At 42.1% G+C, this 22643-nt stretch overlaps 1 protein-coding gene across 5 annotated transcripts in view; it reads right to left on the bottom strand.

The window, feature by feature from the left end:
• The window catches only part of LOC122245981 (uncharacterized), a 269082-nt gene that overhangs the window by 30127 nt on the left and 216312 nt on the right, over window positions 1–22643 (bottom strand). For 4 of the 5 annotated variants that reach the window (XM_043004191.2, XM_043004192.2, XM_043004189.2 and 1 more), the window contains exon 3: window positions 10149–10193. The exons of the other annotated variant lie outside the window; for it this stretch is intronic. In XM_043004191.2, the coding sequence (XP_042860125.2) occupies window positions 10149–10193 (45 nt within the window). The remainder of the gene's footprint in view (window positions 1–10148; window positions 10194–22643) is intronic. 5 annotated transcript variants of the gene reach the window in all.

Genomic DNA, 22643 nt, shown 5'->3' with positions numbered 1-22643 from the left:
CTTCGATTGAATGTGTTTCCAGGTGTCATTGTCTGAGGCGCGTGTGTATAGCATGGACACGCAAAATTAGTTGCATGATTGCATGACTGTCGTGATAATAGGAGATGCACCGTTTAATATCTTGCTTTCATAATTCACTCACATAGGATCACGTAGTTTCTAGAGAGATGCAGCACTGTGCTTCTATTGCACTAATTCACACGGCCTTCATCACAAACCAAGGAAACGCATCACAAACGCATGCATACCATGAACTAAGACATTACACAGTACATGCATGTAAATATATATGTATATATATTTCTTTTGTGATCTACTAACCACGCGCCATGCTCTTAATCGGAGCCTGTGTGTTTCCCCGCGAGCGAAATTTCCTCAACTAATCCTAGTCAAGAGTATGAAGACCCGCGTTGATTACTTTTGGCCACGTGTAGTCATCGGTGATTCATCACCAAGGAGCCTTAAATTACCGTGACGTCACTTCCGGCCAGAGGGATTCCGTGTGCTACAGCAGAGTCTCGACAAAGGACGCAGATTAACTTAACGTATTTTTGAAAGATTTACGGTCCGCCATCGGAAGACAGACCAACGCGTTCTTATTTCCAGGTCAGAGTACAGTGGCGAATGGCGTGTTTACTGTTGATCATTGCGTAATACTAGCATTCATTCAGCCTATGTTCAGCCTTCCCGGTAATATGTGTCTTAGGAGTCATACACCTTGGAGATAAATTATCAGCTGCATCAGACCATAGCAGGAGTAGTGATACAAATAGACATATCCTCTGAGACAAACTGTAATTATTGTTGGTAAATGATATGCAAGTCTAAATCAATATGTATTCAATTTCCAGTTATAAGTATGTAAAACACACATTCTGAATCACCCAGATATACTGCAATATAAGAAGAAACGGATTAACCTCACCTAAATCTGGACAATGATACGCGTGACGTCATCTTCATCTTCCCGGTAAAACACACGCGACTCGACATGCGCAAAAAAAACAAACAAACATGGCGACGCAGAAGTAATAATCCCTGGTTACAAAAAGACCGCGAAAAACGCACGCACGCACACACATACACACACACACACACACCGGATCTAGTGACTTACTGTTCGCTGTACTAGAACAATAAACTCTATTGTTTCCCCGTTTTACATGCATTGTCAGAGCTGTGTTCCCTAGCGCTGAATTAGCAGGTGTTGTTTCGAGGTTACGCATCCTCCGCTAGCTAGGTCGTGTCGCACAAGGGGCAGGTTTTGGAGTCACTGTCACGGGTTCTTCTTCGTTTGTCGCTTATGAACATGTCATGGGGTCTAAGAAGGAGTTTGGTGTCGGGTAAGGTGTATCTACGACACGCGTTCATTCATGGTTCATGGATGAAATCAGTTGAAAAGTTCATAATCGTTTTGTATGTAATTGTATTATATTTGTCTACGAGACTTTGACGCAAGTTTAATATCTAGTCATGTTTTTTTTTCTAATTAAAAAACAAACAAACATCAAAACATTAATGGCATTTGAAAACATCTTGCATGATTGTAAGACTTTACATCAAGTACGAGAAAATGAGTGTTTTGTTGCGAGAGCTCAGGCCTTACAAAAGCTATCTATCTTGCCAGAAAATGATGTGTATTCAGCGTGTAAACCCATCACATGTTGACAATACACCCAGGTAGTAAACACACCCTTTGTGTTTTGATGTTTCTGAACTGTAACCGACAAGCAAGAGGAATGGCGCAAGTTCTAAGATCAAAATATTTTTCTTTCGGAACAGATGCAGTGTTGAAATATCAGGTTTCAATAACAAAAAACCAACATAGACACACTCTTTTCCCAAACAAAGCACACACTCTCCACCCATGTATCACTCCCCTGGACCTAAAAATAAAAGATAAACTTGGCCACGACTAACAATTTTGGCTCATAACACATTACCACATGATACTAAACCTAGCTTATGACTACGCATATGCTGCGTTTGTGAGCATTCCTGAACCTTCAAAACTCAAATTCTAAAAAGCAAATAAATGAATAAATAAATAATAGATAAATAAATAAAACAGCAAAAATGTATAGACACATGTGTACATAGACAATTCTCTTCCCTTCCCCCTTGAGACATCATAAGACGCAGACGAAGGAGGCGGAAATCGGACGGCCCCGTGAGAGCCATCGTCCCCCTCTTCCCCCCTCTCCCCCTCCCCCCCCACCGTGGCCTCGCGCCGACCCAGGACAGGTACGAGCTGGAGGTGACGGGGAGGCACAGGAGAGATTGGGGGTGGGGGTAGGGGTGGGGGAGGGGGAGGGGGTGGGGAGGAGACCCGTTATAACCTGGAGCGATCGCAACGGTATACTCTGGCGAAGTCGAGGTAGGGAGGTAGGGAGGGAGGGAGGGAGGACCTCTTCCCATTTTCTGTTTACTCGACCCGACCGGCCTCTTGAAGAGACGCTGCCCGTTTTCTTTGCTGTGGGTTCGGCGGTTCGCGTGCTCACAGGTTTTCAAGAGTCAGAAACAACAAAGTGTATAACCACGGGGTCGCATTTCGCCGTGGTAACATATGTGTGCATACATTACCCAAAGTGGGGGTAAATATTTCTCCTTTGTTGCATATGCAATAAATGTTGAGGCAAGCAATAACGCACACGCACAGTCAATTTTGAAAACGTGCGCTTGTTGGTCTGGATGTGTGTGTGCATGAGCGTATGCTGTATGCAAAACTGCCATGCATGACGTTTCGTCCTCTTAAAGAACGCAGATTACGGTTCTAATCAATTGCACATTTAAACTAGTCCACCCTCGTATCTAAGAGCCATACATGGAACTCATTCTCCATGCGACCAATACAACTATTCATATAAACGTCTAATTACCAAATTTTAAAGTAACGTTTAAGAAGCAAGCAAACGTAATTGTAACTAACGACGATATTACTTGAGGCTAATGGTAATATGTCTCACGATATCTGAAAAAAGCGTGATCTAAATAGCCAATCATCGACAACCTGCGATATTGTGAAAGTCAATAAGCAGGACACAAGGCCGACCATCACGCCCATTTCATCACAGTGACCTTGGGTTATGTTCTGGATGACTGCTTTCTTACCCTCCTCTTTCCGCCCTTCCCCTCTTTCCCTGCCCCCCCCCCCTCTCTAAGAAAAAAAAATCACCTCCCCTCATTCCCCTCTACTACCCCCCCCTCCCCCTCGGCACTCACGCCGTGCCTCAAACGTTTCTAGGTCATGACCCGGCGCCCAGGGCACGGCATAATCCCTGAACAGCTCGTATGTGTTATCTAACTATTTTCTAACTAAGAATTGATAGTAATCTAAGATGTGGGGCTTTCTTGTTTTTTATTGTTTTTTGATTGCTTGCTGAAGCCTTACACCTACGGCTGGTGTATCTACCTGGCGTTGCCCTTAACATCTTGTGTGACCTTTTAAACCTTGGTGTGGAATGCGCGCTCTCCCTCCCTCCCTCCCGCCTCTCTCTTTCTCTCTCTCTCTCTCTCTCTCTCTCTCTCTCTCTCTCTCTCTCTCTCTCTCTCTCCCTCTCTCCTTTTTTATATGCCCCCTTTCTCTCTCTACTCTTATAATCACGCTTTCTCCCCCCTCTCTCTCCCTCTCCATTCCTTTCCTCTTTCTCCCTCTCCCCTTCTTTCTTTCTACCTGTCAAACACACACACACACACCCACACACACCCATCCACCTCCCCCTACACACACATACACAAACGTACCAGAGGAGGCAGCATCAGCACTTTCTCCCTAGCACACACACATTACACGCCCCCCCCCCCCCAAAAAAAAAAAAAAAAAAAAAAAAAAAAAAAAAAAAAAAAAAAAAAAAAACGCGCGCGCACACATTTCCCCGTTCTAACGTCATGTCACAGTCCCATCTCATGACAAGCCCCTCCTCACCTCATTAACGTGTAAAATCATACTCATTGAAAGGCACTTAGATGGAGACAGATGGTATTCGCAGTTATAGGTACGTATCATGAGTTCATGAGTATGTATTATGAGTATTCAGCGTGTGAACTACATAGCTTCTTTGTATTTCTGTGTATTTACGGAAATACGCGCATGTCAAAATGTAGTGTAAATGCAATACGTAAACAAAAATGTACGTGGATATTTACAAAACAAACTTACCAAATTCTTCAAAGGGAGAGAAGAATGAGGAAGAAGGAGAGGAGGAGGAGGAAGAAAAGGAGGAGGAGGAGGAGGAGGGGGAAGGGTGGGAAAAGATTGGATATTGTGAGGAACGAAGAAAAGGAATGGAGGAGATGAAAGAGGGAAGGAAGGATAATAAAATAATGACAATAGTCATGGTGACAAGAGAGAGGAGGAAGGAAAGGAAGAGAAAGAGGAAGAGGAAAAGATGGATAAGAAAAGGAAGGAGGAGGAGATGAGACGAGGAAAGGAAGAAGAAGAAGGCGAAGAAGAAGAAGAAGAAAAAAGGAGACGATGAGAAAAAGAAGAAAAAGAAGAAAAAGGAGGAGACGATGAGAGAAAGAAAAAAAGAAGAAAAAAAGGAAGGAAAATAAGAATATAACAATAATAACAACAACAATAATAAAAGAATAATACCAATAAAACGAAGACCCCAACTAACACAAGAAATAGGACATCCCACCCGTCTCCGGAGCCCCGCGGACCAGAAGCGTCTACCCCCGCAGGTGGAGGAGGAGGAGGAGGAGGAGGAGGTGAAGCGTGGAAAATGTACAGTAACTCGCCTACGGTAAGACACCTGCCCTACATTGCTTAGCTTTATCAACCATCGCCCGTGTGTGTGTGTGTGTGTGTGTGTGTGTGTGTGTGTGTGTGTGTGTGTGTGTGTGTGTGTGTGTGTTTTATAAAGAGAAAGAGAGAATGCAAGAGAGATAATGAAAGAGGGAGAGAGGGAGAGGGAGGGAGGGGGAGAGAGAGAGAGAGAGAGAGAGAGAGAGAGAGAGAGAGAGAGAGAGAGAGAGAGAGAGAGACTATTGAGAGTGTTTGTATATGTGTGTTAATATAAATGTGAGAATGTGCACGAGCGTGTGTGTATGCAAAAAACCGTCATGCATAAACTTTCGTCTGTCGGCGAAAGTCAGGGTAATAATTCTGCCACACGTCGATGAGTCGATTTCACTATGCGTACGATTGTAATTCTACACACACACACACACACACACACACACACACACACACACACACACACACACATACACACAACAAACACACAAACACACAGAGACCTGTACACATATACACAACACACACACGAACTTGCAAACGGCCACAGCACTTTCCGAAGAACAAATAAATCAAACAGAACTTGCAACAGTGGAAGAAAACACCCCGTCAAACGCACCAACTTACCTGTCTAACCCTAACTTACCCTAACCCTTCCTGCAACAAAAGAAAACTCCAAAATAAACTTGCAACATGAACCACGAATTAACACGCATGTCCCACAACCTTGACTTAGCTAATCACAACACTTGGACCACCGGTGTTAATTTTTTTTTTTTTAGCTCGGTTATAACACATTCCTTGTACTATTTTTCCATATTTCATCACTAAAGACTTTCCATGACTATACGTTGTTAATTAGGCAATGAAAAATCTTACATTTAATTTCTATCAACATGGTGCTGTGGTAGGTGGTTTAGTACTGCGGCGCCGTGCAAGTTGCAAGCATTTTGTGCAAGCTAAGGCAAAATCCGGTTTAGTTTGCCACCAGCTTTTGTATTTCCGCGTGTATGCAAAACCTCGACGTGGCACTGTTTCGCTTACGTGCCTGAATGCCTAATTAGCGAGTCTATCAACTAATTATAATTACCCAGAGTGGAAGAAAATAACACTCGTTAATCTACAAGAACTACCAAGGCTAGAGACGACGCTAAAAATATCGTCAACGTTGTGAAATAATGCATGAAAAAATCTCATGACTCACGCTAAGCAAACGCATTTTCATCACATACCCGATAAGCCACATCAGAAAAAAAAAACATAAAGAGATCCGGCATTTCCTATCAGTATATCGTATGATTAATCGCTATAGCCACCCCCCCTCCCCCCTTTGTATCATCCCCCTCCCTCCCCCCACCCCCCTATCCCCTCTTTGGCCTGGCGGGATACATAATAACAACGAAATTACTTACGTCATTGTCGGTGGCTACGTCATGTGTCCTCTGGCTTGTGTCCTTGTTATGTGTGGGCTCGCAATATGATGCCAGAAATAAAGCTTGTTTGCTAATTCTCTACTCTCTCTCTCTCTCTCCTTTTTTACTTTGTTTTTTCTTCTTTTTTTTTTTTTTGTCTTCTTTGTCCCTACCCACTCCTTCTCTCTCTCTTTCTCTCTCTCTCTCTCTCTCTCTCTCTCTCTTTCTCTTCTCCGTTTCTCTCTCTCTCTCCTCCCTGTCTCCCTCCCTCTCCCCTCCCTCTCTCTTTCTCTCCCTCTCCCTCCCTCTCTCTTTCTCTTTCCCCCTCCCCTTTCCTCTCTCCCTCCCTCTCCATTTCCCTCCCTCCCTCCCCCTCTCCCTCCCTCCCATTCCCTCCCTCTCTCCCTCTCTCCTTCCCTCCCTCCCTCCCCTTCCCTCTCTCCCTCCATCCCTCCCTCCTTCTCCCTCCTCCCGCAAGCACAAACGAATCTAATCCACCGAGACATCCGCTCTCCAACCACAACCAGTCGCGTTCGTCCACCGGCTGGGAAGCAGGTTATGCAGGGATGCGGAGAATGTCGATCTCTTGTCAATATATTTTTTTTCTTTTTTTTCCCTCTAAGAGCCAGAACAAGGATGCAAAAGGAGACGCGGAGGATCTCATTCCTTTGAACTTTGGGAGGGAGGGAAGGAGGGGAAGGGGAAGGGGAAGGGGAGGGGAGGGGAGGGAAGGGGAGGGAGGGGAGGGGAGGGAGAGAGGGAGGGAGGGTAGGGGGGGGAGGGAGGGGGAGGGGAGGGAGGGAGGGTTATGTTAAGGAAGGAAGGGGTAGGTTACAAAAAAAATTATGTCGACTCGGGACTTAATCGCCATGAACTTTACACATCATGTGATATTTTTGTGAAACGTTAATCCCTCCGATAGAAAAAAAAATAAATAATAATAGAGACGAGGAAAAATAAATACAGAGGGGGAAAAATACTCGTTTATACAACCCCAAGCAGCGATATTGGAACGAGTTTTCGCACTTTCATTGAAGGCCAAAGTCCTCGACGTGTCCCGCCGTGTGGTTCCTCCTACCTCCCTCCTAGCCTCCAGCTCACCCAAAGGTCACAACTCAACTCAGCTCGTGGAGAAACAGTCACCTAGCTAAGCCACCTAAAGCCACTACGATGGATAGCCCCAAGAAGGCTCTAGCGTATGGATAAAACGGCATGGGATGTCCACTATATCCACTATACACACAATGGGTGGTTTATGTGGTTTATCTTTATTGTCTTTTCTTCTGTCGAGCCGCCCGCACTACCTCGCACCATAGCGTGGTTTTGGTGAGATAGAGGAAGGCTTGCGTAACTCTTGACGCGGCGAGGAGGTGGTGTCAACAGTTAGTGTGTCGACGAAGTAAACAATCCGTCCGTAATGTATGCATTTTGTATACATCTAAGGATATACAGCATGTGTGATTGCGTAAGTGTGTTTCTGTGTAGGCGGGCATGCATGTGTAAGCACTCACATTCACGCACACACAAACAAACACACACACACATACATACACACACACACACACACACACACACACACACACACACACACACACACACACACACACACACGATGTCCATACATGTACGTCGGCGAAAAAAAAAAAAAAAAAAAAAAAAAAAAAAAAAAAAAAAACCACAGAGGTTACCACACACAATCCCGCCGACGAAACAAAACACAAAAAAGTCTGCCTCTCGACGTCACGAAATTACGACCTGCCACGACCCCGTCTCAACTCGACAACAAGGCTTGCGAAACAGCAGCTAGGTCGTCGAGTCGCCGAGTCGTCGAGTCGTCGGGCACCGCTCATCGCTTCCTTAATTCCGTGTCAGTAACGCTGCCGTGCCGGGGAATAATTAGGTGACGTAAGACCGAACCGCTAATTCGGAAACCTGTCATGAGAATATGGAGTTTCTTGTGCCATTTGGAAGAACATGGCGAATGGACGGGCGTGTGGGTATGTTGTATGTGTGTATGTTGTGTGTGTGTGTGTGTGTGTGTGTGTGTGTGTGTGTGTGTGTGTGTGTGCGTGTGTGTGTGTGTCTGTGTGCTTCTGTGTGTCATTGGACTGGACGCTACCACGAAAACATCTCCACAAAAAAAAAAAAAAAAAAAGACCGCAAAACAAAGTCACGTCAAAACGACCACGTCGCGCGATCGTTCAGACCCGTTTCGTTTATTCCGGCCAGAATCTCCCCGGCGTTTTGATCCACCGCTGGACAATTCCTTTTCATGGCAGCAGGTTTATGTAACTGTGTTTTTTTCCTTTCTCTCTCTCTCTCTCTCTCTCTCTCTCTCTCTCTCTCTCTCTCTCTCTCTCTCTCTGTCGTATGTGTGTCCACGTATCGGCAAGTACTGAGGCGTGAGTTGGGGACTAAACGACCTCTGACGCTTTAACATGACAATGGTTCCTACTGTGTACTTGAGTATTCAGTAACCGCCTGGACACACATATGTACACATACACACGCATACATACGAGCACACACACACACACAAACAAAGACACACACACACACACACACACACACACACACACATACAAACAAACAGACACAGACACACACACAAACACACACATACACACACACACACACACAAACAAAGACACACACACAGACACACACACAAAGAACACACACACGCGCGCCCATAAAACAGGCCAATAAACTGACATACAAAACCATCATTTTCTTGACACACCGTCGCCACTAACAACATCAACCCGTCAACCTAATAATAGGTATCACACCACGATGCCCAATCACCGATTTCACAAACTAAAAAAAAAAGGAAAAAGAAAAAGAAAAGAAAAACGATGACGAAAATACCAAAATTTTGCCGCCACCACCAAAAAAAAAAAAAAAAAAAAAAAAAAAAAAAAGATACGATATTATATAAAACGAAATACTAAAAAATCGTGTCACCATCAAAACAAACACATCAGGCCACTTCACTGTCACATCTCACCATAAACATCTCCATGACCCTCCGTGATGGTGCACACGCGATGAGGGTAAACCATAACCCTCATGAGTATGGTGTATTTGTGACAGCTAATAAACCCATAGAATTGTTCATCGACACAGGAAGGTGAGTCATACTGACGAAAGGTTAATTGTGAGTCAATGTGAGGAAGACTTAGATATGAGTCAGTATGAGAATTTTTTTAAAAATATTTTTTTTCGTTTCATTAGAAAGAAAAAGGGATGAGAAAGAGAAAAAAAAGTATATAAAAAATAACATGGAGAGCCTAAGAAAGAGCAAAAAATGATTAGAAAAAATAGGAGTATGAGAAAAAAATAACGAAAGAAAGAATACAAGGCATTGGAAAAAAAAGAATCTACGGAACATATAAAAAAAAAAAATATATGAGAAACAAAAGATCAAACAAATAAAGAGAGAAAGATAAAAAAAAACAAAAAAAAAACGCTGAATTAATTAAGATAGCTCATAGAAAATGATAATGAAAAGAAATATAAATAACGTGATAGCCATGTCGGCCCTCATCATTTGCACTTCCAACATGAACAAGAAACGAGCTACTATTGCATCAAAAACACATCCTCGCAGAAGGAAGAAATGACCAAATCCAATAACGTAATGCATATTGCAACCGTGTGCATCATTCTGCAATCGTCATGCCTTAATCGGGAACAAAAGCAACAAGCAAGCAAGAATGACGTCATTCACAAGAGAGAAATCATGCTATCATCAAATTAATAAAAAATCACACGTATTTCTTTTAATGATTCGAAATGTAAACAAAACTAAGAAATTAAATAAACATACCAAAAATTAATGCAAATTAAGAAATCTATCAAATGAATAAAACAAATCAAAACCTAAAATGTTATTAAAAACAAACAAACAAATAAAAAAAAAACAATATAGACTAAAACCTCATAACTTAAAAAAATAATAATAAAATAAAACGAAAAAAACAACAACTCACGGGGAGTGGGATGATCCGGGTCAGCAGAGGTTGCAAGACACACACCTGTAGAATGCAACAAAGGTCAAATTAATAGCAGGCAGGGAGCGTGCATGTTTACGAAATGCATAACGTACAAAGCATGCACACACGATGACATTTACCAATGGATATTGATAAACATCTTTATCTGCATGCAAGATTTGTATGTATGTATATTATATGTGTGTGTGTGTGTATGAATGTATGTATGTATGCGCATGTGTATGTATAAGTATATGTACATGCATATGTGTGTGTATATATATATATATATATATACATATATATATATAATATATATATATGTATATGTGTGATTGTATATATATATATATAATTAATATAATATAAATATATATATATATATATATATAGTATATATATATATATATATGTATATATACATATATATATATAATATATATATATATATATATATATACATATATATATATATATATATATATATATATATATATATATATATATATATAATATATATATATATATATATATATATATATAGATATATATATAATATATATATATATATATATATATATATATATATATGCGTGCGTGTGCGTCTATATTCTGGACAAAGGGCCTGAATTATTACGAAACGAAAACAAACATGACATATACTAGCAACAATATTCAACACAGTGCATCAAAACCTCGAATTAAAAGCATGGCAGGAGGGATGCATGTTTAAAAAATACAAACACATATACAAGGTCAATAACATCTATAGAAGGGTATGAGCTTTACATACCCTATGATGATTAAGACAATATATAAGCATTATTCAACATCAACTAACAAGCTTAGCAAACACAAGGTCATGGGGTTGTATAAGCGAAATAAAATAACATCAGATTCGTCATGCATTTTTTTTTCTTTGATGAAATCAGATCGTCTTTCAATGGTCTTCTTCGATTAAGATTAAGGCGGTAAATTACTTATCGATGGATGTGGAAATTCCGGTAAATAAAATAACGTAAAACAAACACATACGCAAACGCAAACACGCAAACGCAAACACACACACGCCCCCCCCAAAAAAAAAAAAAAAAAAAAAAAAAACGAAAACAAAACAATAAACACCCAAGAAATATAACAATGACAACAACAACAACAAAACCAACAACAAAGATAACAACGACAGCGATAATAACAACAAAAACAACAGGAATAACAACAATTACAATTTAAAATTTATTCGTCTTTTTTTTCCAAGCCACGCAGGGCCACCTGAGGCCATGACCGCCGCCGCCAAGGTCGTGCCGGCGCCATGCGTCATGCACTTTCCTCCTGAAGGTCAATAGGAGGGGGGAGGGGAGTGGGGGAGGGGAGGGAGGGAGGAAGGGAGTGGGGGAGGGAGTGAGGGTAAGTAGGTGGATGGATGTAAGGATAGATATAGGGAGGGATGGATGGATAGATGGATGGATGGAGAAGAGAAAAGACGAGAAAGAGAAAGAGAGAGAAGGAGAGAGAGAGAGAGAGAGAGAGAGAGAGAGAGAGAGAGAGAGAGAGAGAGAAGGAGAGATAGATAGATAGAGAGAGTGAGAAAGATAAATAGAAAGAGAGAGAGATAGAAAGAAAAAGAAATAGATAGATATAGAAATAGAGAGACAGATATAGAAAGAAAGAGAAAGACAAAAAAAAAAAACAGACAAAAAAATAAAGACAGAAATACAGATAGAAAGAGAAAAAGAAAAAAAAAAAGATATAAAGACAGAAAGAGAGAGATGGGGGGGAGGGGATCCACCGTGAAACACGTAGAAAGTCCCAGGTGGTCTGCGTAGATTTCCCCCTTAAGGGCCATGTGGCGATGGCGATCTCTTTCCTCCGAGTGCTAAGTGAACGATGGTCACTTAATCAAGAGGAGAAAGTGAATGTGTTCACTTTTTAAAAATATCTCTCTTACACTCTCTCTCATTCTCTCTCTCTCTCTCTCACTTACTTTCTCTCTCTGTCTCTCTGTCTCTCTCTCTCTCCTTCCCATAGTTCTTCATCATCGTGAATAATTTTTCATCCCGCTTCTCCCTCTTTCTCTAACATCCTCCTCCTCTCTATCTTTTCTCTCTATATATCTCTTTCTCTTTCCCACTACCTCTCCCTCTTCCTCTCCCACTCCCATCTCCTCTCCTACTCACTCTTCCTTTCCCACTCCCTCCTCCTCTCCCACTCCCACCCCCACCTTCCCTCCTACTCCCACTCCCACCTCCTCTCCCACCCCCACATTCCCTCCTACTGCCTCTCCTACTCCTACTCCCACTCCTTCTCCAACTCCCTCTCCCACTCTCACCTCCTCTCCCACCCACACCTTTCCTCCTACTCCCACTCCCACTCCCACCCCCACCTTCCCTCCTACTCCCACTCCCACCCCCACACCTTCCCTCTCTTTCCTCTCCCTCTCACCTCTCTACTTATCAGGAAATCGAACCCCACAACCGAGCAGGAACTAGCGCCATCACCCGACCCTGATGAGCCGTGCGAGTCCGCCCCGTAATGACCGCAATGACTTGAGACCCGCGCCTTCATACCTCATTAAGCGTGTCATTTGTCCGGGGTAATTAGAGCCAGAGCTGACCATCACACTCTTTACGGCCTTCGTCGTTGACCGCAGTCTCCTTCCAACAGCTGGTGACACCTTCTTTTCATCGGTCACTGTTCCCTCAAAACAGCTGGTGTCACTGTCCTTCCAACAGCTGGTGACACCTTCTTTTCATCGGTCACTGTTCCCTCAAAAACAGCTGGTGTCACTGTCCTTCCAACAGCTGGTGACACCTTCTTTTCATCGGTCACTGTTCCCTTAAAACAGCTGGTGTCACTGTGCTTCCGTCGGTCACTGTTCCCTCAAAAACAGCTGGTGTCACTGCGCTTCCGTCGGTCACTGTTCCCTTAAACAGCTGGTGTCACTGTCCTTCCAACAGCTGGTGCCACCGCGCGTCCACTCGCAGGAGACAAAGTGCTTAAGATTGATGTATCACTAGAACAACCATTAATAATGTATCGAAAATTCATTTTCAATCAAAACACATTTCCGCGGGTCCTTACATTATCATTACAATATATATATATATATATATATATATATATATATATATATATATATACATATATATATATATGAAAATATAGATGCTCCCGTTATTTACGAAATTATATCACGCACGTATTAAATCCACTCGAAAACAGAATTATAATGAGATTGAAAAACACTTTATCTAATTAAAAATGTCGGCTGTTAAAATTTAGCAATTCACTTTCATGGACTTCCAGAGCCATAAACTTACCTCATGTTATAGTAAAAAAAAAAAAAATACTACATACTAAAACCATGAGATAAACTCACACGACCCTTACTTAGAGAGAAAAAAAAACTACACACATACGTAACACTCCACATCCCCGACCTCTCTCTACCACGACACGACACGACCAGCCCAGAACGCACCGAAAAACAAACAGAACGAACACGAAGCGCACACACAAAAACACCGACTCCTCCCCCTTTGCTTCTCCTCCGACCAACTGGCGAGAGAGTCTCCGATCTGTGAAACACCAACCTTCAACTAAGTCGCCGAAACACCAACCTTCCCAAAGCCATCAGGCGGACAGACAGACCACACGCGGGACGAAACGGAGGAAAACTTTCTCGTCCTCGCGTCTCGAGGTCTGAGTGATACCCCCCCTCCCCCTACCCCCTCTTACCCCCTACCCCACCCCTTACCCTACACCCTCGTGGCCTGTCCCGTCTGGGGTTCAGGTGACACCTAAGCTGATTTTTTACCTCTGAGTTGGATGGATTACGTTAAGTATAGGGATACGGTACTTAGTATAGTTATATAGTACTTACCATGGGTACAAAGTGCTTAGTTAGAGTACAAAGTACTTAATACCATAATTATGCAATACTATACCCTACATAAACGGCTAAAACAACGGGTGGATTTCATATTGCACAAGCAAGATAAAGATAATATGAACGACAATCCTTCAATTCAGAGAAACTTTTATTCAAACGAACTGTATATAAAAAATATATATAAATACATATGTAGTTGTGCAAGTTGCCACACGCGGTTGTACAAAGGCACACGGAACTCTAGGCATTGCAATTTCCATGTTCCACGCGAGTATAAAATGCAACGGTACACACTCTTAATGAAAGAGGGCCAGGAAGTGCGTTGTACAAGCCATGCAGTATTGTTATACTAATAATGGCAGGAAAGGGGAATTTTCCAGTTAAAATAAAAACGTATAATGTAAATCACTAAAAAAAAAAATCATTAAATAAACACTATCCTTCAACCGGACGGAATTCAAATGCAAACGTAGAAATAGTAAAAACGACAACTCGTTTGTTCATAAACATTTTGAAAAAAATTGTTTGTTCACATAACGTTTACCGAAGTGGTGAAGCTGTTTAGGAAAGGCAGGGATGGAGGGAGGGAGGGAGAGAGGGAAGGAAGGAGAAGAGGGGAGAGGGAGAGAGGGGATAATCGAGATGGGAGAGGGAGAGAGGGGATAAGGGAGATGGGAGAGGGGAAGGGACAGGGAGAGGAGGAAAAAGCGAGAAAAAGAAAAAGAAAAAGAGAGACAGAGAAAGATATAAAGATAGATACATAGATAGAGACAGACAGACAGATACATAGATAATTTGAGACAGAAAGGAATAAAAAAAAAGAGAGAAAGAAATAAAACGAGAAAAAGTAAAAAAAAAGAGAAAGAGAAAGAGCAGAAAAAAGAACACAAGTTCCTGTTCCCGTCCAAGAACAGCACGGGTGAGCAGGCAGGCGCAGAGAGGGAGATATTTTGGAGCTGTTGAACCATCTGGCTTGGGCAACGAACCTCGCCGCTCTGGGTGCTGGTGCGGGAGGCTTACTCGAACCACTGGAGTCCTTTTCTTTCGTCTCAAGATTGAAAGCCTGATTGCTGAATTCCATCGTCAGTAATGCATGTGCAACTGTTTTATATGTTATTGCACTAGTAATACATCTTGGTTGATAACAATGCGTGTTCGGATGTATTACATGTAGCAGACGCTGATGATTCAAGATCTTGCCGCCAGTAATACATGTTCATTTTTTTTTCATTCTACTTATTGCATTGCAGTAATACATGTCCAGCTTCATGGCAATTATTACACTGATGATTCAAGATTTACATTTGGATCGAAATATCATACTCATTATAATCATCCCTGTTTAAAAAAAAAAAAAGCTTTTAAAAAAGTGACTCGATTTCTGCTTATCACTCTATTACCTCTAATTGCGACACGTGACCCAAGTCGACCCAAGGTTGTACACCAAAGACCTAACATTTTACTACACCTTATCCATCCACCACAAAAAAAAAGAAAAAAAAAAAAGAGAAAAAAAAAAAAAAAAAAAGGACAACTACCATCAAGAAGAAGAAGAAGAAGAAGAAGAAGAAGAAGAAGAAGAAGAAGAAGAAGAAGAAGAAGAAGAAGAAGAAGAAGAAAAAGAAGAAGGAGAAGAAGAAAAAAAAAACGAAAAACGAGTCCCTACATCATCACTCATCGAACAACCCGCTAAATACGAGAGAGCACGCCGTGACATCTTGACAGGCGCGTGACAGATGGTCGACATCGATGGACGCCAGCTGGATGTCCACATGGCAATACATCCGCTTCGTCCTTCATCGATGGTCACGGACTATCTATCCATCCATCTATCCATCTATCTATCAATCTCTTTCTAATTAGTCTAATAGCCTTGAAGAAACGGAATGGGCTTCGTGTACTGTATCGGTCACTGTGTATATATCATCTAATTTGATCAATAGTGAGATAATACACTCGATTAACGATGATTAGACAAGAAAATAAATAATAATAATATAGGTATTACTACTGGATACTATGCAGATAGTTCGCAGTCTTGTCATTGGTCTGATAAGCGATATGACTGCCAAATTATCAAATAACAGACACAAAATAAATGAACATAATCACATACGTCGATACGTGCGAGAGAACTTTCCTCTAGCGGTTGCAAATGGCAAGGAACAACGTCGTGCAACAATTACGAGACTCCGTACTCGCTCCTCTCGTTTAAACAGAGCCGCAAGTTGCAAAAAAATATAGAAAGAAAAAAAAGAAGAGAAAAAAACATAATCAAAGAAGAACCAAAGAAAAAAAAGTAAAAGAAAGAAAAAAAGAAAAAGTCCCCCCTCCTAAAAAAAACGAAAAGAAAAAAAAAACGAAGCAAAAGGGAAAAAAAAAAAGAGAGAGAGAGAGAGAGAGAGAGAGAGAGAGAGAGAGAGAGAGAGAGAGAGAGAGAGAGAGAGAGAGAGAAAGGGAGAGACAGACAGAAAGAGAGAGAGAGAAAAAAAACAAAAAACGGCAGCAATGGCCCAGAGCGGCGTCTGCCCTCCATCAGCCTGAACCAATGTCCTGGGGAATGTCGGTCGGTCCAGCGGAGACCATCGCCACCAACCCGCTCCTAAGTCGTCGCGAGTGGAAGGAAAAGGCAGTAAATGTAAGAAAGGAGAGCGAGAGAGGAATAAGAAAGTGGAAGAAGAAAAGGAAATTATGATGATGTGAGGGTATTCACGTTAAGAAAATAGGAAGTAAGATGTGGGATTATTTTACGTAAGGTAAGTAAGAAAAGTAAAGAAAAGAAAGGAAATAAACAACGTTGCTCAGAAACACACGAAGAGAGAAAGAATACATACGAAAAAAAATGGTTCCTTGCAAGATACGTGATTTTATTTCTTTTACTTTGTGCATAGTTTCTTTCTCTACCATCTTTCATTCCACTCTTATCGTGGCTGTATTATACCACATTTTCTCTACCGACATAACCAAAATAAGAATGACCAGACATCGCATCGATAACAACACCCGTCACAATCCCGTGAATCTGGCAACATCAACGTCACAGAAACAGGAGTCGCCAGGACGCACCGCCGGACGACTCGAGAGTGAGTCATACCCGCGACCCTTCCTTCCCTTCACCCCCTCCCCACCAACCCACCCCACCTCCCCCCGTTATCCCTCCTTCTCCCCCCTCGTCCTGAACCCCTCTACCACCCTCCTCCTCCCCCCGTTATCCCTCCTTCTCCCCCCTCGTCCTGAACCCCTCTTCCCCTCTCCCCTCCCCCTGTATAACCCCTCTTCCCCTCTCCCCCCCCCCCCTGTATAACCCCTCTTCCCCCTCCCCCTGTATAACCCCTCTTCCCCCCCTCTCCCCGCCCCCTGTATAACCCCTCTTCCCCCCTCTCCCCCCCTGTATAACCCCTCTCCCTCCCCCCCGCCCCCATGTATAACCCCTCTTCCCCCCCTCTCCCCCCGCCCCCTGTATAACCCCTCTTCACCTCCCCCCTCCCCCCCTCCCTCCCCCCCTCGAAAGCCTGCAGAGCACGTGGCCGGCGGAGCGTGAACACACCTGCCTCTGGTCACCTGGGATGCCATTTCTGTGCGCGGATAATACCCCCTTGTTGCAGCTGCCCGGACGTCTCGGGGGGGGGGAGAGAGAGAGAGAGAGAGAGAGAGAGAGAGAGAGAGAGAGAGAGAGAGAGAGAGAGAGAGAGAATGGGGGGCGGGGGGGCGGGGGCGGAGGTAAGTAGGAGGTAAAAGTAATAGCTAGTATCTAAAATATATATAATAAACTTGAAGATGTTATGTATGTGGGGGGGGGAAGAGAGAAAGAGAGAGAGAGAGAGAGAGAGAGAGAGAGAGAGAGAGAGAGAGAGAGAAAGAGAGAAAGAGAGAGAGAGAGAGAGAGAGAGAGAGATAAAGAGAGAGAAAGAAAGAAAGAGAAAATAAGCATGAGAAAAAAAGTAGAGGGTGGGGATAGAGAACCACAAGCCATATAATTTATGAAACAAGGACGCGGGGGGAGAGAGAGAGAGAGAGAGAGAGAGAGAGAGAGAGAGAGAGAGAGAGAGAGAGAGAGAGAGAGAGAGAGAGAGAGAGAGAGAGGAGAGAGGTGGAGGAAGTGCAGCACACAAAAACACCAAAAAAGTACATAATATCTTCCACCAAGACACAAGAAGTTTTCAAGAAGCCCAGAGAATATTGCCCAATGTGAACGCTATGAGAACGCAACATCAATTGAACGCTTTATGAACGCTATCGAAATACTCGCCGAATACTTTAGGAATACTACGCTAATGCAACAAGAACGCTATGTAACGCCTTGCTTGCGAACGGTATATGAAAAAGTGCTATGCAAGCATTATCCAAAGTGAACACTACATGAACGCCACTCGAACCTTTCATGATCCCCGCCATCTGAAAACAGTCGAATCGTCTGCACTACAGAACTCACTATAATCATCAATTGAAAGAATGCTATTCGGATGCAATGCTACCTGTTATGTGAATGCTCTCTTTTATATAAGTGTCTCCCTTTTCCGTTACCCGACTAACAACGCGTAACGCCATGCTATAACATTAATCGTGTTTACTTAGTATATTTACCTTTATCATCCGTCTAAGGCAATTTTCAAGTTATACTCTAGGTAATTGCGGTCAAGTTTACGGAACACTGTACTCGCTGCGGTTTAAGGAATTCGCTTAAGTATAGTGCTTTCTTATTCATACCGCAGATATTTTCAATTATGCCGCGGATGGACATTGCATGGTTGTTGCTACCGTAATATCATAAAATAACGATTATTGCAAGATTTAAGCGGTTTTTTTTTATAGAGGGGGGAGGGGCAGGCATTTTTATCCTGTTTTATGACATGGGAATTGACTATAATTAAATTCGGGAAATGCTAATCAAGCTCTCACACGTACTTTTGCTTTTAGTGCGCCCGTCCGTTGACCTCTTGTAGTACGCCCATCTGTGGTACTTTTTTTTTTTTTTACTTTTTATATCGCGTATCTTAAATCTTTTGATTGCAAAGCGACTGGCTATCTTAGTATTGTAACTACCATTCTACGAATTAAATTCAATATAATCATTAATATAAATTAATTAATTGTGAGCTTGTGATGATTATAACTACTCCCACGTGCCTATCCCTCAACAATTCTCACTCAATATAAGAACATTCGAACACATCAACACCTCAAGTTATTTCCACCCAACAAAACAAATACTCGAATACCCTAACACTTCAAACGACATTACAAAAATCAAAGCAATCACTCAAAACAAAACAAAACAAAAACAAAACAAATAAAAAATAAAAAAAAGACTGGAAGACAACCTCTGACCTGGCATACCGGGGCAACATCAACTAAGACTCCAAAGATGTGTTCACGCGGTCACTGTCAACTTGAGACTGAGCTAGCCCCGTCGCTGGCCGAGGTCAGGTCGAGCCAGGTCACCTAATGACCAGACAAAAGGACCTCATGGTTTTACGGGACCGGATATGAGCGGCAATTTAAAACCTTCTTCTTGGCTTAATTTGTACCAGCAGATGCTGTTTATTTATTTATTTATTTATTTATTTCTATTGTTTTTATCTATTTATTTTTATTTTATTTATTTTTTATCTATTTATCTTTATCTTATCTATTTTATTTTTAATCTATTTATTTTTATTTTATTTATTTTATTTTTATCTATTTATTTGTTTTTCTTTTTGTTTTGTTATTTTTTTACTATATAATAAAAAAATAAAGAATGACCAAATATCACTAAACCACTAAAAGCGTCGCTCCATCATCGCCGCTATCGTAATTACAATAAAACAAAAGTAAAAATGTCAAAATATTACAAAATCACCATTATTACAAAATCCGTAATGACATGTATGCAATTCTCGTACCGCCACCGTCATCGCATCTTATATGAAAAAAAAAAAAAAAAAAAAACAAGAACACTTTCTTCAGATGCCGTAATGACAACGTAAAAGCAACCATGACGTAAGTAACACCACAAATTCTTCCAATCTTCATATAATCGCGATAAAAAAAATAAAAAAAACGATAATTTTTACGAGAGCTCTTCCATAAATTTTTCCCCTGCGAGTGCCATATGTTCCCCCTTCCAGCGTGAAGGAAAACAAAAAAACAACACAACACCAGAGGATCCAGGAAGATTCCCTTTACCTCCTCGTAAATTCTTTTTTTTTCTCTCGTTCTTCTTTCCTTCCTTCCTTCCTTTCTCTTTCCCTCTTTCGTATACCTACTTATTATCCCCCGTTTCACACTTACATACTCACACACACATACACAAACACACACACACACACACACATACACACACACACGACCATGCAATAACTTCCTATTTCGTCCATAGAATAAAGTATCGTCCCCCCCTTCCCGTTCCCCCTCTCCTCTCCTCCCCTACTCTACCATACCACATGATACACTATGTGTAGGAGCCGGATGTGAAAGAACGAGAGAGAAAGAGAGAGAGAGAGAGAGAGAGAGAGAGAGAGAGAGAGAGAGAGAGAGAGAGAGAGAGAGAGAGAGAGAGAGAGAGAGAGAGGGTGAAACAGATGGAAAAGGAAAAGATGACGTAAAGTGGAGTGGAAGGGAAAAAGAAATAGAAAAGGTAGAGAGACATAGACACAAACGAAGAGGAGGAGGAAGAAGAAAGAAGGGAAAAGAGAGAGAAAAGTGGGGGAATAGAGAGAGAAAAGAGAAGGAAAAAAGACATAAGGGGAAAATCAAGAAAAAACAAAACAAGAGAGGAAAGAGAAGAAAAAAGAGAGGGAAAAAGGAGAAAGCGAAAATGAATCCAAGAGAAAGATGGAAAAGAGAGGAAAAGAGAAGACGAAAAAAAATAAAAGAAGAAAAAAGAAGAAGAAAAAAAAGGAGACCACCCCCTTCTCCCACCCCAAAGGAATGTAAAACCGACCACGACCAATGAAGCTCCCAATCAATTCTTATTTTCCTCTTCTCCTCAGCCGCAAATGACGTCAAAGAAACACACACGTAAACACAAACAATTCCTCTTCCTTTTTTTTCACACAATATATCTCCCATGTGGTCAACCTCGCCCAGGAATTCCTCTCTCCCTAACAACCGTAACGGATAACAGGGGTTTCCTTAGTAACGTCAGGGTGTAGTGACGCCCATATGGTGCCATCCTCCCTCCTTGTCTCAATCTAATTATCCAAGGATACAGATAAGTCTCCATTAGCTGTAGTTATAGTTGTGATGATGATGTCTATAGCTTTATAGTAGCTACTGTGTTTTTGATTTTGTTGATTCGGATAATTTTTGAGATGGGGGTGTTTCTGTTTCTGGTTTGTTTGTTGATCTTGAAGGCTTGGATAAAATCGAATGTTTTATGTATAGTAGGAGTGGTGGGCGTAGTCGTAGTTATAGTTATAGTTATAGTAGTAGTAGTAGTAGTAGTAGCAGTAGTAGGTGGTAATGGTAATGGTTATAGTAGTTTTAGTGGCAGTAATAATAACAAAAGTAATGATGATGATAATAATATTACTATTACTACTACTAATCATAATGATTATAATTAGAACAAAACAGCTACAACAAAAACCAACCAACCATAATAAGGGTAAAAACGACAATTACGACAATGATAAACCAACATCAACAGACTTGACATGACAACAAAAGTAGTTTTCATTCAGAAACCGAGTCACAAGTCCCTCCTTGCCCCCCCCCCCCCCGCACCCCCTTTCAAAACTCAAGCGGCGACCGTTAGGTAACAACACGCACCGACTTCCTATCCTTCTTGTGTTTTCCTTTGTCTTGCGTACCTTCCTCTCCCCCCTTCCCCCATACCCCCTTCCCCACCCTTTTCCTCCTCCTCCTCCTCCTCCTCCTCCACCTCCCACCTTCTCTTACACGAGAGGACAGGATCTATCATACTCTCTCTCTCCTGATCTCACCCCCCTCCCTCCTCCACCCCTACCCCCTCCCCCTCCCCATCAAGTCGCCGGTATCACTCCATACCCCCTCCCCCCCCCCTCCCCATCAAGTCCCCGGTATCGCTTCATACCCCCCTCCCCCTCCCTCCCCGTAGCAGTACCTCACTAACCAGTAGTTTATACTAATCGCAAGTCGCAGGTGAGGACCCTCTGCGGCTACAACCTGGGACTTCCTCCTTCTGGTGTGTGTAGGGGGGAAGGAGAGGAGGGGGGGTGTCTCACAGGCAACGAAATTGTAGTTTGATATAATTTTGATATAATGTCGTAATATCAGAGAACTATACGTCATGAAGGCATTCTTAGAAAAAAAAAATGAAACAGACATTTTTTATGGTAAGATAGTAGTCAGTATTTCTAAATGTTATCATATAAACGTAACTGCCAAAACCAAAAATTCACATAATGCAATTCATCACACACACACACACACACACACACACACACACACAAAGAACCCAGCCCATCTAGCAACAAAAATCTTAAAAACCACTGCTATAGAAGCGGACTTCCACCAGATTATCCCCTTTTTCTCTCCCGTGTATCTCAATCCCTCTCTGGGTCCGCGAGTTCACCAGGAAACTAAAAAAAAAAGAAAAAAACAGCCTGTAGATCTCTATCTTGTTCCTGTTTATC

The sequence above is a fragment of the Penaeus japonicus genome, unplaced genomic scaffold (genome assembly GCF_977035675.1).
Source record: "Penaeus japonicus unplaced genomic scaffold, GWHDUDI00000001_assembly GWHDUDI00000031, whole genome shotgun sequence".
In the NCBI taxonomy this organism is placed as follows: domain Eukaryota; kingdom Metazoa; phylum Arthropoda; class Malacostraca; order Decapoda; family Penaeidae; genus Penaeus; species Penaeus japonicus.
This window is presented reverse-complemented; position numbering and strand designations above follow the sequence as displayed.